At 38.5% G+C, this 18092-nt stretch overlaps 1 protein-coding gene across 5 annotated transcripts in view; it reads right to left on the reverse strand.

The window, feature by feature from the left end:
- Positions 1–18092, reverse strand: part of elp4 (elongator acetyltransferase complex subunit 4) — a 230912-nt gene that overhangs the window by 161170 nt on the left and 51650 nt on the right. For all 5 annotated transcript variants that reach the window (XR_011887814.1, XM_072272816.1, XM_072272814.1 and 2 more), the window contains one exon: positions 15579–15721. Coding sequence is in view for 4 of the 5 variants with exons in the window: in XM_072272816.1 (XP_072128917.1) it covers positions 15579–15721 (143 nt within the window). In the remaining variant the exon portion in view is untranslated. The remainder of the gene's footprint in view (positions 1–15578; positions 15722–18092) is intronic.

Consider the following 18092-nt stretch of genomic DNA (forward strand, 5'->3'; position numbering starts at 1 on the left):
CTATTCAACAGATATTCAGCAATACCATGGTAATAAATAATTAACAGTTGTTGAACAAAATCTTCATCTTGCTGTTACAAATAATTAACTAATGTTTAATAAAAGCTGCTGTAACACTGCAATAATCAGTTAACAATATTCCTTAAATACAAACAACTGCAACATTTGCTAATTGTTCATAGGTCAACAGTTTTGCTGAAAATTGATCATGGAAGCTCCTTTATAAATATTTAATAACCAACAATTAAGCTGTTAATCATAGCTACAGTGCAATTAAATGTATAATGCTAGCTCATAGTTTCGCACTTAAAACTGAAGTGTTTCTACTCGGTGCTATTCCTGAGGTTACTGACCAGTTAGAGATATAGCTCTAATGGTATAGCTCAGATGATAAAAAGAATACCACATCATTAAATTGACTTAAAAGCCTTGCATTTATAGCTCTTCCTTTGGTTGATGCATCTTATTCACAGTTACTGATTGATAGAAAGATTTAATTGAAGTTTTGCAAATGCGTTGATCTCCAAAAGCATTAGATCTGGCTGCCAGGTCAGAGGATCACACAGGAAAAGCTCTGGTTTGAAAATGTCATTCACAACCAGACAGCTTTTGAATTTTTGGCCCAATTTCAAAGTCAGTTGTCTACAACAGAAATATACCTGTGGATACCATGAGAAGGAATACATCAGCTACAATGCCCCTAAAGAACATCTCATTCAGTTAACTATTACATTAACTCCAGCTTTAAAAAATGAGATTTAATGTGATTTACTGTGATGACTAATAAGATCCGAACAATCCTAAACATCAAATTTCCAAGGCTATTCTTCAGGATGTGCTAACAGAAAATATTAATAGGATTAGATACATCTATGTGGAGTTATGCAAGGGAAATCACATTTGAAAATCTCCTGGATATTTTGAGGATGTAACAAGAACAATAGATAAAGAAGAACCAGTGGATATGATGTATTTGGATTTTCAGAGAGCCCTTTATAAAGTTCCTCATTGGAAGTTAAAGTGCAAAATGCCAGTACATGGGTTTGTGGTGATATACCAGTAGAAACTGTCAATTGATTAACAGACAAGAAACAGGCAGTAAGATGGATGAGTCTTTTTCAGGGTACTGCCTAAGCGACATCTATTTATAACATAAATTGATGACTTAGTTGAGTTAACCAATGTAATGGTTTGCTGAGGACATGAAGTTGGCTGGGATTGTGAGTTGTGATAAGGATGCAAAGAGGTTGTAAGGAATTTCAAACAAGTTGTGTAAGTGGGCAAACATGACAGATAGATTGTAACATGGATATATGTGAAGTTATCCACTTCATTAAGACAGGCAGACCATGATTTAAGAAGTAAAGCAATGGGAAATAATTATATATTCCTGTATATAGTCACTGAAATCGCAAATACAGGTACAATAAGCAGTTAAGATGGCAAATGCGACGCCAGCCTTCAAATATATATTTTCTGCTCATAATGTAGTCTTCTTCACACTGGACAGCTCAAAAATACATTGAAGGTCATCTTCACTTGGCTTTTCTGACATGACATGAGGTGTGAGACATGATACCCCACTTGTAATCTGATCTCCCAGATTCTGGACCCTAAAATGTTTTAATTAAGCTCAACTGAAACTCACAGAACAGCACTTCAATCCAGCATAGTCTCCTTTGGTCAAAATTGAGAGGAGCATTATAAAAATGACAGAGGGCTGTCATTTTTAGATATCACTTTATTTGGCTCTTCCCATTACTCCACCCATTTGCCTTGAAAAAATATCTTCACTGTATACAATTCATTCTCTCGGAGATGATCCCTTTTCCCTTATCATTCTTTCTCTTGCCACATTTGTTTTTCTTTGGAACACTATAAGAAACCCCTCATTGACCTTTAATAAAATAAAAAGCAATCAAGCACTTACTTGATTTTGTATTTCCCTTGTCCCTGACTTGAAGTCTAAGCTTTGAGTCTGACTCAAACAACATAAAGAATTCATCAGTATTCTGATCAACTTCAATCTCAACTAACACTACCAAAAACTATTAACTGTGCATTTATCTTCTTGGTTTAGGAACCTGTACATATGCTCGTACAGCAGTAATTATATGGCTGTGAAACAATATCGACCAGGGATAACATGATTGTGTATAAGTGGAACTTACTTATTTAGATACTCCTTGTTTTTGTGCTGCAAGCATCATTGGTCCTTTTAGAAGGTTATAGGCCTGGCTTCCTTGTTCCACTGTAAATTCAATTATGTCCTCTTTCAAGAAATTAAATCAGCACTCCTAAACTGTGTCCAGGCTTGATTTTTGATATGTATCAGTTAATGTCTGACAGACTCATGGTTTCTTATTTGCTTAAGAATTAAAAATAGTTTTTAAAAAACTTGTCAGGATTGCCACTTACAAGATATACATGCCAATTCATTAGAAACGCATATGTCAAGGACATAGAAGGTAAATGTAATCAACACACATAAAAGTTGCTGGTGAACGCAGCATGCCAGGCAGCATCTATAGGAAGAGATATAGTCGACATTATATTCCGTCTGGGTAGCCTCCAACCTGATGGCATGAACACTGAGTTCTCTAACTTCCATTAATGCCCCACCTCCCCCTCGTACCCCATCCATCATTGCCCATCCTCTGGGCTTTTCCCCTCCCCCTTTCTTTCTCCCCTGGCGTCTCGTTCCATGATCCTCTCATATTCCTTTTGCCAATCAACTGTCCAGCTCTTGGTTCCATCCCTCCCCCTCCTGTCTTCTCCTATCATTTTGGATCTCCCCCTCCCACTTTCAAAACTCTTACTAGCTCTTCTTTCAGTTAGTCCTGACGAAGGGTCTCAGCCCGAAGCGTCGACTGTACCTCATCCTATAGATGCTGCCTGGCCTGCTGTGCTCACCAGCAACTTTTATGTGTGTTGCTTGAAATTCCAACATCTGCATATTTCTTCGTGTTTGCTGAGGTAAATGTAATGTTAGCATTCATTTCAAGAGGGCCAATGTACTGCTGAGGCTTTATAAGGCATTGGTCAGATAGCATTTGGAATATTGTGAGCAATTTTGAGCCCCTTATCTACAGAAGGATATATAAGAGTCCAGAGGAAGTTCACAAGAATGATCCCAGGAATGAAAGGCTTAACATATGAGGAGCATTTGATGCCTCTGGGCCTGTAAGCATTGGAGTTCACAAGGAAGAGGGGCAATCTCATTGAACCCTAACGGATACTTAAAGGCCAAGATACTGTGGATATGGAGAGGATGTTTCCATTAGTAAGAGAGGCTAGGATCTGAGGGCATAGACACAGAATGAAGGGATGTCCCTTTAGAACTGAGATGAGATGAATTTCCTCAGCCATGGGTGGTGAATCTGTAGAATTAATTAGCACAGAGGAGTGTGGAGGCCAAGCCAGGGTGTATTTAAGTCACAGGTTGATAGGTTTTCAACTAATAAAGAGGTTAAGGCTAATGAGGAAAATAGGTTTGAAATAAAATCAGACATGATGAAATAGCAGAGCTGACTTAGTGGGTCAAATGGTTTAATTCTGCTCCAATACCTTCTGGTCTTCTATATAAATATGATGAACTGAGCAGGTTCTACTTGAAGAACCCATGATCTGGGAGATTGAAAAAAACTGGATTAAAAAGTTTGAGTATATGAAGCAGGTAGGTGAGTGAAAGAGGACAGAAATAAAAATAAAATCATAATCAGAGTTAGTAAATAATCCGCAGCAAGTTTGCTCTACATTACAGTGCTGCAATTTAGAAAAACATGGCTACCAAATACATTTATGCTTGTTGTCATTAACTTCCTTTTCAAATATATACTGTACATAGTAAATTCCCAGAAAAGGTGTACTGTTTCTGAAAGAAAATTCTTATGCACAAAAAGTTAACACAAATATATAAAATATTCTATACTGAGAATACCATTCAGTTTAACGGACAAATGTGACCGTTACAGCTGCAGACGGTGATCAATGTACCACAGTCATTATCTAGGAATGCCAGGCATACATTTCATAACCACCAAATATTCAGTGCTGTTTTACAAAATCAAATATAACTACTAGATTGAAGAATTTAACTAAGAAGTCAGTCATCAGTTAAAATCTTTGATGTTGCAGGTTACACAAGGAACAATTATTTCCGATAATAAGTTATTCTGCATAATATTTAAAATTTTTAAAAGTGATTTGAATGTAGAAGAAAGTCACTTGGCCCCATCATGCATATGCAGGTTCAAGTACACTTGTGAAGATTTGGCATGTCATCTAACACTTTGACGAACTTCTAGAGATGAGTGTTGGAGAGTATATTGCCTGCATCAAAGCCTGGTATGGAAACACCAATGCTCTTGACCAGAAAATCCAATAAAACATAGTGGATACAGCCCAGTCCATCACAGGTAAAGCGCTCCCCACCATCGAGCAGATCTATATGAAGCATTGTCGCAGGAAAGCAGCATCCATCATAAGGATCTGCAGCACCCAGGCCATGCTCTATTCTCGCTGCTGCCATCAGGAAGAAGGTATAGGTGCCTCAGGACTCAAACCACCAAGTTCAGGGAAGTTATTATCCCTCAACCATCAGGCTCTTGAACCAAAAGGGATAACTTCATTCAACTTCACTTGCCCCATCATTGAAATGTTTCCACAACCTATGGACTCACTTTCAAGGACTCTTCATCTCATGATCTCAATATTTATTGCTTGCTTGTTTATTTATCTGTCTATATATTTATTACTCCTTTCTTTTTGCATTTGCACACTGGTTGAACACCAAATTGGTGCAGTCTTCCATTGATTCTATTATGATTATTATTCTATTACGGATTTGTTGCAAATGCCTACAAGAAAACAAATCTTGTATATGGAGAGCTATACGTACTTTGATAATTAATTTAGTTTGAATTTTGTCCATCTATCCAGTTTGGCACTCTCACTCTTTCCCCACAGGCGGCTGTGGAGACCAAGTCATTGGGTATATTTAAAATGGACGTTAATAAGTTCTTGATTAGTAATGGTGTCAAAGGTTATGGGGAGGAAGAGAGGATAATACGGTTGAGAGTAAATCAGCCATGATTGAATGGCAGAACAGGTTTGATGAGCCAAATGGCCTAATTCTGTTCCTATGATTTACGGTCTTAAGCAAGTCTCCTTTAAATGTTACAAGTTGGCTTTTACCATCCTGTGAGGGAGTGCATTCCATATTAAAACTCACTGTGTTTAAAATGTTTCCTCATATAACATCTGATATAGACAAGTGGGATTAGCTTTGACTGGCACAACGATCAACATAGATGTGCTGTAAAACTTTAAATTGTTACTCTGTGTGTTGCTAATCAGTTTACATCTGTATGCTCTGATTGCTGACTACTTTGTCACTAGAAATTATTTCTCCTTACTCAGTCCGTTAAAGCCCAACATATGATTTTCAACATCTCTTATCAAATGTCCTGAAGTCCCAATATAAAATCCAATACTACAAATGCTTGGACTTCTTGTGCTTCTTTTAAAGCCTTCACAGCTTGTCTGCTCCCTTCAAAGATTTGTACATACACAGTATGTTTCTGCATCCACCTTAGAAATGCATAATTCTTATCAAATTTCCACTTTCTTTTTCACAATTTACATCTTTTCAAACAGCCCATTGGTAAATTGTTTATGCGCATTTGACCAGTGTATACCCAGGTCGTTCTAACGCCAGTTACTAATGCTCTTGTTGTTAATTACTTGACGAAATTTAGACCATAAGATATAGGAGCAGAATTAGGTCATTTGGCCCATCGAGTCTGCTCCGCCATTCAATCATCGCGGAGCCTTTTTCTCCCCCTCTCCTCAGCTCCACTCCTCGCCCTTCTCCCTGTGACCTTTGATGGATGTTGTGGCCAATCAAGAACCTAGCAATCTTGGCCTTGAATACACCCAACAATCTGGCCTCCATAGCTGCATGTGGTAACAAATTCTACAAATTCACTACCTCCAGCTAAAGAAATTTCTCCGCATTTCTGTTTTAAAAGGGACGCCATTCTATCCTGAGGCTGCACCCCGTTGCCTTGAGTCCCCCACCATGGGAAACATCCTTTGCACGTCTACTCTTTCTAGGCCTTTCAACATTCGAAAGGTTTCAATGAGACCCACTGTCATCCTTCTAAATTTCAGTGAGTACAGGCCCAGAGCCCTCAAACGTACCTCATATCATCACCCTTTCACTTCCAGAATCATCCTTGTGAACCTCCTCTGAACCTTCTCTAATGCCAGCGCATCTTTCCTCAGATAAGGAGCCCAAAACTGTTTACAATACTCAAGGTGAGGCCTCTCCGGTGCCTTATAAAGCCTCAGCATCACATCCCTGCTCTTATATTCTAGATCTCTTGAAATGAATGCTAAAATTGCATATGCCTTCCTCACTACTGACTCAACCTGTAAGTTAACCTTTAGGGTACTCTACACAAGGACTCCCAAGTCCCTTTGTCTCTCAGATTTTTGAATTTTCTCCCCATTTAGAAAATAGTCTGCACATTTATTTCTACTACCAAAGTGCATGACCATATATCTTCCAACATTGTATTTCATTTGCTAGTTTCTTGCCCATTCTCCTAATCTGTCTAAGTCCTTCTGCAGCCTACCTGTTTCCTCAACACCACCTGCTCCTCCACCAATCTTCATATCATATGTAAACTTGGCAACAAAGCCATGTATTCCATCATCTAAATCATGGATATACAGGATAAAAAGAAGTGGTTCCCAACACAGATCCCTGCAGAACATCACCAGTCAATGGCAGCCAACCAGACAAGGATCCTTTTATTCCCACTTGCTGCCTCCTACCAATCAGCCAATGCTTTACACGAGGAAATCTGCAGATGCTGGAAATTCAAGCAACACATACAAAATGCTAGTGGAACGCAGCAGGCCAGGCAGCATCTATAGGAAGAGGTACAGTTGACATTTCGGGCCGAGACCCTTTGTCCTCAACGTTGACTGTACTTCTTCCTATAGATGCTGCCTGGTCTGCTGCATTCCACTAGCGTTTTGTGTGTGTTGCAGCCAATGTTTTAACCATGTTATTAACTTTCCTGTCATACCATGGGCTCCTAACTTGGTAAGCAGCCTCATGTGTGGCACCTTGTCAAAAGCCTTCTGAAAGTCCAAATATACAACATTCACTGCATCCCCTTTATCTATCCTACTTCTAATCTCCTCAAAGAATTTCCAACGGGTTCGTCAGGCATGATTTTCCCTTAAGGAACCATGTTGACTTTGTCCTATCTTATCCTGTGTCACCAAGTATTCCATATTCTCATCTTTAACAATGACTCCAACATCTTCCCAACCACTGAGATCACGCCAACTGGTCTATAATTTCCTTTCTGTCGCCTCCCTCCTTTCTTAAAGAGTGGAGTGACATTTGCAATTTTCCAGTCCTCTGGAACCATGTCAGAGTCCAATGATTTTTTAAAAATCATTATTAATGCATCCACAATCTCTACCGCTACCTCTTTCAGAAGCCTAGGGTGTAGTTCATCTAGTTCAGGTGACTTATGTGCCTTTAGGTCTTTCACCTTTTTGAGCACCTTCTCCCTTGTAATAGTAACTGTACTCACTCTTCCCTCACATTCTTCATCACTTGGCACACTGCTAGTGTTTTCCACAGTGAAGACTGATGCAAAATACTCAATTAGTTCATCTGCCATCTCCTTATCCCCCGTTATTATTTCTCCAGTCTCATTTTCTATCGGTCCTATATCCACTCCCAACTCTTTTTTTTACATATTTGAAAAAGCTTTTTCTATCCCACCTTGATATTGTTTGCTAGTTTGTTTTCACATTTCATCTTTTCTCTTCTAATGATTCTTTTAGTTGCTTTCTGTAGGTTTTTAAAAGTTTCCCAATCCTCTATCTTGCTGCTAATTTTTGCTTTGTTGTATGCCCTCTCTTTTGCTTTTACGTTAGCCTTGACTTCCCTTGTCAGCCAAGGTTGTACTATTTTGCCAGTTGAGTATTTCTTTGTTTTTGGAATACTTCTATCTTCCACCTTTCTCATTTTGCCCAGAAACTCAAGCCACTGCTTCTCTGCTGTCATCCCTGCCAGCAGTTCCTTCCAATTTACTTTGGCCAAATCTTCTCTCATAGCACTGTAATTTCCTTTCTTCCATTGAAATACTGCTACTTCAGACTTTACCTTACCCTACCAAATTTCAAGTTGAATTCAATCATATTGTGATCACTGCCTCCTCAGGGTTCCTTTACCTTAAGTTCCCTAATCACCTCCGGTTCATTACATAGCACCCAATCCAGTATAGCTAATCTCCTCGTTGGCTCAATGACAAACTGCTCTAAAAAGCCATCTCGTAGGCATTCAACAAATTCACTTTCTTGAGATCCATTACCAACCTGATTTTCCCAATCAACCTGCGTGTTGAAAATTCGCATGAGTATCATAACACTCTCCTTTTCTATTTCCAGTTATATTCTGTAGTCCAATCCCATCGGGGTCCTTTTACGCTTGCAGTTTCCCAACTCAACGCACATGGATTTACCATCTTCCGATGCTATGTCACATCTTTCTCATGATTTGATGCCATTCTTTACCAGCAGAGCCATGCCACTCCCTCTGCCTACCTTCCTATCCTTTCAATAAAATGTGTAACCTTGGACATTTAGTTCCCAACTACAACCACCATCAGCCACAATTCAGTGATGGCCACAACATCATACCCGACACTCCGCCTTACTTCTTATATATTCAGTGCATTGAGATATACACTTTAATACTGTATTTGCTAGCCCTTTTGATTCTGCATCCCTAATGCTCTGATATTCACCCTGCTAGCTGCAATTCTGTCTTATTATTTGCCTGCCCTTCCTAACAGACTGACTGCATGCTGTCTTTGCTTTTTTACCATCTGTCCTATCCTGAGTCCCTTCACTCCAGTTCCCATCCCCCTGCCAAAGTAGTTTAACCCCTCCCCAACAGTCCTAACAAATCAGCTTGCGAGAATATTGGTTCCCCTCAGGTTCAAGTACAACCTGTCCCTTTTGAACAGTAATACCTCACCCAGAAGAGATCCCAATGATCAAAAACCTGAAGCCCTGCCCCCCGCACCAGCTTCTCAGACACACATTTATCTGCCCTCACTGGTACATGGCACAGATAGCAATCCAGAAATTACTACCCTGGAAGTCCTGCTTCTCAGCTTTCTGCCTAGCTCTCTAAGTTCTCTCTTCAGGACCCCTTTGCCTTTCCTTCCTGTATCAGTGGTACCAATATGTACCAAGACATCGGGCTGCTCCACTCCCCGCCCTCCAAAATGTTGTGGACACAATTTGAGACGTTTCAGACCCTGGCACCTGGGAGGCAACATACCATCCAGGTTGGTCCTACCAAAGTGCACCACTTCACAGTTGTTGGGATTGTCAACTAAAACAATTGAAAACTTCTGCAAATGTACCATTGAGAGCATTTTGACTGGCTGCATCACCATCTGGTATGGGTGGGGGTGTTGGGCTGCTGCAGAAGATCGAAGAAAGTCGCAGAAACTTGTGATATTAGTCTGCTCCATCATGGGTACTTGCCTCCACAGTATCATGTATTTCTTTCTACTGCTACCGTAAAGTTAACAAATTTCACGACAAATGTTAGTAATATTAAAACGGATTTTGATTCTGATTAAGTTCCATCTTCCATTTTTCAGCCCATTTTCTCAGCTTCTCTACTAAAGGCAGCTGGAATATGCTTGGTTCCTCCTCCAATAGAATATCATATATTTTGTCTCTAGATGTTCTGTTCTCTGTTCCACTGAGTACCTTCCAATATCTGTGTGTTATGCTTCCTCTAATGACTCATATATTTCCCTCCTGAATTGTTTCTATTGTTTATCTTCTTAGCACTTTTTATATCGAAGGTTAATGCATCCATCTTACAACCTTAAGCAGTTTCTAGTCACGTTAAGAACATTTGACTCTAAAACCTCAAAGTAAAGATCAAAATGATTTACCTGGTCATATTTTAATCAGCAACAAAGCAACCTGAAGAAATTTTTAGTGAACATTAACTGTTAATATAGTAAGAGGATAAACGTGTTCATAATATTTTGTAAAAATAAGTGTGAATATTTTTTCTAAATGAAATATCTCCATTTTAAATAATTATCACCTTTTTTTATCAGATTGCCATCCTATATTTCCACTGAGAATTTTAAGTGTTAATATATGGGACCAAATGTGTTAATGGAGAGGGGCAGAATTCATTTCTAACATATGCAAGTTTTGCAATGAATAGACAGCTTTCTATACATAAAATTGCATGGAATTTTCCACATTATTATTTTCTCAGTAAAAGTACAAACATAAACTTTGAAATACTGGAGAAATTTTGCCATAAGGGAAGAAAATAAGGGGAGGGAGGGTGGGAACGTCGACTCAGACCATGAAGGGCCTGCGTCGGGCATTTTCATGCCTTACAAGGTGCAGATTGGAAGTAACATTACCAAGTACTTTGGTTAAGAATGGCATGGGTCATTTACAATGAAACATTTCCAAGTGAAGTCTTCAGAAAACTTGCAATACCAATCTTCTGGAAAGTTTATATAGGTTTTCAATTGAAAGGTAGTATCTGTAATTATGATTGATTTTCAGTATTTGTTTAAAACTTCTGGAATTCACCGTTTTCTTGTTAGCTCAGAATAACAATCCAGCTACTCTATAAAAAATGATTTTTGTATCCTGGCCATCAGTATTAAAAAGAATGTTAGATTGTTGCCAATTCCTGTGCTGTGGTTTCTTGTCTGCAGAAAGCTGAATTGAGAAAAGCCTGAAGTTCTTTTATTCATGATAACCATGATGGAGAACATGATCTGTTCATTTTTATTTGATCTGAATGATAGAGCACAGGTCACAGCATTTAAAGGAAGATGCTGCAATGTGTGGTACCAGCTCTGGAAACATTCTTCTAGCAAGCAACAGTAGGAAACAAAGCACCAGACATTAGGGTACATTAATCATACTGTATAGAAAAGCCAATCCTAGTCACACCAAACTCACATTTCTTCATACTGATTACACTATCCAATGAAAGTTAATTGAGCACATTTTCCCATTAAACAAAACTAGCATTCAGGAAATATACACGGTTATATTTATTAGGTACACCCGTATACCTGCTCATTAATGCAAATATCTAATCAGCAATTATGTGACAGCAACTCAATGCATAAAAGCATGCAGATATGGTCAAGAGGTTCAGTTGTTGTTCAGACCAAACATCAGAATGAGGGAAAAAATGTGATCAAAGTGACTTTGACAGTGGAATGATTGTTGGTGCTAGACGTGGTGGTTTGAGTATCTCAAAAATTGCTGATCTCCTGGGGTTTTCATGCGCAGCAGTCTCTAGAGTTTACAGAGAATGGTGTGAAAAACAAAAACATTCAGCAAGTAACAGTTCTGTGGTGAAAACACCTTGTTAATGAGAGAGCTCTGAGGAGAATGGCCAGGCTGGTTCAAGCTAACAGAAAGGTGATAGTAACTCATGTGTTACAACAGTGCTGTGCAGGAGAATATCTCTGAACACATAACACATCAAACCTTGAAATGGATAGGCTATAGCAGCAGAAGACCACATGGGGTTCCACTCCTGTACCTAATAAAATGTCCACTGTGTGTATATTTCAAGAGTTAATTTAGAAACTTTTGGAAAATGAGAGATTAAGTTTTGTTTCTGGTTTATCTTTCAGGCAAGAAAATTTATTGTGGGAAGAAAAACTGCAATACAACTAAACACAATAATTGATCTTTGAGTAATTATTCACCATCAACAAATCTTAATAAGTTCAAATGGATCTCGGCCCGAAACATCGACTGTACCCCTTCCTAGAGATGCTGCCTGGCCTGCTGCATTCACCAGCAACTTTGATGTGTGTTGCTTGAATTTCCAGCATCTGCAGAATTCCACGTGTTTAAGTTCAAATGGAATTATGTTTTCTTAATCCCATTATCATTCCTCCACTAACTCTGGAGCTTACAATTTCTGTGTGTTATTTTCTAAGTGCACTTCAGACTCAATAGCCTCTTCATTAAAAAAGCAAACATTTTTAATATTATTCTGCGTTTTGTTTTCCATCTTCTCTCTCACCCATACTAATTTAAGTCAATGCAATGGTGAAACCCTCATACGTGCCTTTTCTCCTCTCCAGGAATCACTATGCTTGGCTGGTACCCTATTCTTCACCAACATGACGTCTTGAGCTCTTAAAAATTCTGCAGCTACGTTTTGCTCACCCAGAATTTCTGCCTTGCTTATCCATTCTGATTTCTAGCCCTCTTAATACCTATTATTTAAACTTCTTTTTTATATAATTTCAGACCCCAGCCCATTCGTACCCTCAATCCCCTTCACCCTCCCAAATCTTTTGATTCAATCCTTTCAATCTCCATTCACCTTTGATCACCTTAATGTTAGTCTGTCCAGAAGCCTGGGATTACTGCTCTGGAATTTCCTCTCTAGTAGTCTTAACCTCCTCTAGTTTTTTAAACAACTTTGAAGCTTTTGGGTACTGCTCCCCAAATCTTTTGATAGCTCTGTGTTTTGATTTTACCTCTGTGAAGCGTTTTGGGACATTTTTCACCATGTAAACATAAGCTGTTATTGAATTTCTAACCAATATCTAGCTCTTAATTAATAGTTAACCTCTAAATAACAAGTTCCTCAAGGTAAATATAATAAAACCCTGAAAAATAATCTCAAAAGACTATTGCCATTTCATATTAATTGGGAAGCACTAATGGAGATAGATCATTGAATGACGTCACCAAGCTGCCTGCAACTGCATTGAACAACAATGCAAATATATGATAATTACATAAAAATAAATTTTGTATAATGCATTAATTTTGACTAGAACGTTTGTCACATGGTCCATATAACTTTTGAAGAATATGAAAACATCTATAAGCAGAATTGTTAATAGTGATAGTCTTGATTTCATTTAAGTACAAATTACTGATAAACTGTTCAATATAGCTCTATACCAATAATCAGAATCAGAATCAGAATCCTTTATTATCGACAAGTATGTGGACACATACAGAGAATTTGATGCCGGTTTCCCTGAGTTCTCGCTGTACAGAATCAAAAAGCAAACAAAACAATAGTGCAAATAATCGTGAACTATATACAATGAGGTATACCTGTGTATGTACAAGTGGACTTGGTTTATAATAGACTAAAATTCAAGTGTTCATAAGACTGATGGCATACGGAAAGAAACTGTTCTGTACCTATTTGTCCTGGCATACAGTGATCTAAAGCACCTACCAGAAGGAAGGAGTTGGAACAGGTGATGTCCAGGGTGTGATGGGTCTACAGTGATGCTGCTTGCTCGCTTCCTGACTCTAGATGCACATAAGTCCTGGATCGAGTGCAGCTTCACACCAATAATCCTTTCCACAGCCCTGACAGTTCTTTGGAGTCTATCCTTGTCTTGTTTTGTAGCTGATCCAAACCAGACAGTGATGGACGAACAGAGAACAGACTGGATTATTCCTGAATAGAATTGAATCAGCAGCTCCTGAGGCAGGTTGTACTTCCTGAGTTGATGTAGGAAATACAACCTCTGCTGAGCCTTTTCGATAAGAGTGTCCGCGTTGGGTGTCCACTTCAGGTCCTGGGAGATTGTGACACCCAGAAACCTGAAGGTCTCCACAGCAGATACAATACTGTTGAGTATAGTGAGTGGGGGGAGTATAAAATATCATTTACAGCTTCTCTTCTCTGTCGTCAGATTTCTGAACAATCTATAATCCATGAACACTACCTCACTATTTTGCATTTTGTGTTTTTTTTTATATTTCTTATTGTAACTGGCAGTATATTTGATGTATTGCATATAACAACAGGTTTTATGGCAGATGTCAGTGATAATAAACCTGATTCTGATTTATGAATTGTTTTAGGTTAATCTGCAGAAGCATGAAGCTTAATTATGTGAGACGAGCTGTGGCTTTAGGACTTTTACTTGCATAGACCCTGCATCAGTCTGCATTAAATTCATCTGAAAATTAATGGAACTGACCATAGATAAAAGAAATAGATCCATACAGAGTTGAATTTAGCATCCTGTGATGTTTAACTATATTAAACGTGCTTTACGTATGAAGATTATAGTTGCATTATTTCTAAAACTGCTGAGCATAATTGTCTAGAATTGGCAGTATATCATCAAGAATCTAGTTTTACAATGCACTGTCTTGATCCTAATCTCAGTTTGAAGTCTGTATGATAACCCTGGTATTGGAATAATTTGGGTACCTTTAAAAATAATGAACAAATAACTTTTAGGGAAAATGCACTGCACTAAGCAGCTCTGTCAGTCAGCCAGAGTGCAAAAGAAATTAGGTTTGCATTTATTTAATCTTAAATGCCTCCAAAAAATGGAGGTGATTAATGAAGAGACAGTTTGCAGTGGTTATTAAATAGAAAGGAAATCAACAGATCAAACAGTGAATAAGTTTTGCAGAACACACACAAAATTCTGGAATAAACAGTCGATGTTTCAGGCTAAGACCCTTTATTAGGACTGAAATTTCAATTTTTTATTCCTTTATTCCTTTCCATATATGCTGCCTGACTTGCTGAGTTCCTCCAGAATTTTGTGTATGTAGCTCAAGATTTCTAGCATCTGCAGAATCTCTTATGATACTGAGTGTTGTGAAGTTTGCTGATAAAGTTGTACACCGTGAAAAGGACTGGTGAGAAACTTCAGTAGTAATTGGATTATTATTTGTTTCTAACAAAGCTTGCTCCTCCCCTCAAATCTCTATTACCTCCTTCAAGATCTAATGAATTGGGAGTGGTTAATCCCAAAATGAATTGGGTAAAAGGACTAAAAATGCCACTACAAAGGGGACGCAGATGCAACTCCAGTGTACAGAAAATAAATCAAAAGAACAACCAGGAACTGTAAGAATCTTCAGAAGAGCATAGCTTCACCAGAGCAGAATTCTTCCTCAAGTCAGACCCCATTAACACTTAAAACTTGATATCATTAAATCAATTCTTCCTGCCTTTATGACCATCAGTAATTATAACATTCCTCAAAACTTTACTCAGGAACATGCTGATAGGTGTAACAAGATTACTTGCTCATATAGTCAAACATGGAACTGAAACAATTTTCAGATTGGAGAGAGAGAGAGAGAGAGAGAGTGTGCAAGTGAGTGCACAGATTGTTTGTAACAAAGTAAAAGAAATAATCTTATAACAGCTAATAGTGTTTTCTCTTGAAAGCAAATTTGTTCAAAACAGCATTTGCATTGTTGAAGGCTCTAAATTTTAAAAAAATTTGGTTTTATAGACTATCAAAGCAATAAGTAGACAGAATAAGAAAAGAAAATGAAAAATCTAGCCTATATTCCAAGTGTTATGTCTGAAGATACAACTTTGCACAATTAAAACAGAAAAACCTTTCATAAATACTAAGAAACACCTGTGTGTTAAAACACTATTACAAATTTAGATATTTGGACTCTGGGCAACATAAAATCCAAGGATCGAGTGAGGTACTTACCCAGTTTCAGTACCTACTGGATCCAATGGAACTTCCTCGGGTAGGAAAAAGCTGTGGCAGTTGACTGAGTGCTGAAGTTCAGAACTCATTGTTTTAGAAACATCGTAATAATGACCAAATCTGGAGGAGGACGTCAAGGCTGTCTGTCAAGTGAAAAGCACCACTTTAAAAGTCGTGTAGAAATCATTCAAAATGTAGTTAAATTAACTTAAGGAAATGTCATGATGTAAACCTTAAATGTAAACCTTTGCTTGCTCTGTAATAAATACTACATTCAATTATGTTGAATATTAGTTTTACAACATTAGAATCACAAAGAATAATTAAACATAATAGTAACCACAGTAATGAATAATAGTTATAATTTATTTTTGAAAAGTTAATGGTTTTACTGAAGATTTCTTAATGTCTGGGTTGGAATTAGCATAGGTGATTCAGTCTGCCAGGGCAGAAACTGCACTGAGGAACGTCAAGCACAACTGCCAGTCATGATGGGTATAATTTTAGAAGGTGTCATGCTTGTCTGAACGAGATTACTGAGAGTTCACAACCTGCTTCACAGGCATAAAATCTAGGTTAAACTGGCAAAGTTACCATTTTTTTGAAAAGTGAATGAAAAATTATTCTGTGGTACTAGTTAAAATGATTTCAGTGAATTCTCACAACTTGGATGATCAATAGTTCCCATCTACCTTCTCAATCGCCTAGTCTCACCTATCATTTGCCAGCTGGTAATCCTTCCCTTCCCCTACCACCTTATTCCGGCTCCTTCCCCTTTCCTTTCCAGTCCTGTTGGAGGGTCTAGGCCTAAAATGTTGATTGTATATTGTTTGTGTGGCCAATAGTTATTCATCTTTTAACATCTGGTGTACTGTTTATAGTACCTCATAGTACATATATTAGCTATCATCATTGTTACAGTACTTCATGATTACAATACAAAAATAACACTTGGACATATCATGAAATTGTGAAATGTGCAAGAAAATTTGGGAGCTTCCCTAATTTACTAATTTGCAAAGGTGTGCGGCAGACATGAAGGGATTTGGGAATCCTTGTGCAGGATTCCCTGAAGGTCAACGTGCAGGCTGAGTCATTGGTAAAGAAGGCAATTGCAAGGTAGGTTAGCATTCATATCAAGAAGAGTAAAATACAAAAACAAGGATATAATGCTAACGCTTCATAAGGCATTGGTCAGACCACACTTGGAGGATTGTGAGCAGTTTTGGGCCTCTTATCTAAGAAAGGATGTGCTGGCACTGGAGATGATCCAGGGAGGTTCACAAGAATGATTCTGGAAATGAAAGGGCTAACACATGAGGAGCAATGGATTATGCTGGGCCTGTAATTGCTGGAGTTTGGAAGAATGAAGGGGATGTCACTGAAACCTATTGAATATGAGGCCTAGATAGAGTGGGTGGGTGAGGATGGTTCCTACAGTGGGAGAAGTCTAGGACCAGAGGGTACAGCCTCAGAATACACGGACATCCCATTAGAACAGAGATGAGGAGGAATTTCTTTAGCCAGGATGTGAGGAATCTGAGGAATTCATTGCTGTAGACTGTTGTGGAGGTCAAGTTATTAGATGCATTTAAAGCAGAGGTTGATATGCTCTTGATTAGTAAGATCATCAGAAGTTACAAAGAGAATGCAGGAGAATGGGGTTACGTGGGATAATAAATCAAAATGATGGAATAGTGGAGCAGACTCAATGAGCTAAATGGTATAATTCTGCTTCTATGTCTTAAATACAGTACTGGAGATGAATACACAGGATATGTTTCCAACGTGGCCAGGTCCCTAGCATCAAGATACTTTTTTGAGGCAACTGGTATATTTGTATATGTGCTTATTTTATTTCATACATCCAAGGGAGTAAAAATCTTTATGTTGTGTCTCCATCGCAATGTCCAACCAATAAAGAGGGGAAATATGGGGGGATATGGCCCAAACACTAAAATTGTATACATAATTGTTTTATATACATGTATGTGCAGTCAGATACACAATCCGATCAATGTACAGTCAGATATGCAATCAGTTCAATGTGTATTGATAAATCTAATGGGCTGGTGAAAAAAAGCTGTCCCAGAGCCTGTTGCAGTACAGTTTGCCAGATGGTAGCAGCTGAAACAGTTTGTGATTGGGGTGGCTAGAGTCCCTGATGATCCTCCAGGCCCTTTTTACACACCTGCTGCTATAAATGTCCTTAATAGAGGAAAGTTCACATCCACAGATGCGATGGGCTGTCCACACCAATGTTTGCAGTGCCTTGCAATTGAGGGGAGTACAGTTCCTGTACCAGGTGATGACACAGCCAGTCAGGATGCTCTCGATGGTGTCCCTGTAGGAAGTCCTGAGGATCTGGGGACTCATGCCAAACTTCTTCAGCCGTCTGAGGTGAAAGAGGTGCTGTTGTGCTTTTTTCACCACACTGCTGGTATGTCCTGCTGAGATCCTCGGTGATGTGTATACTCAGGAACTTGAAACTACTCACCCTCTCAACTATAGTCC

Source organism: Mobula birostris, chromosome 11 (genome assembly GCF_030028105.1).
Source record: "Mobula birostris isolate sMobBir1 chromosome 11, sMobBir1.hap1, whole genome shotgun sequence".
In the NCBI taxonomy this organism is placed as follows: Eukaryota; Metazoa; Chordata; class Chondrichthyes; order Myliobatiformes; family Myliobatidae; genus Mobula; species Mobula birostris.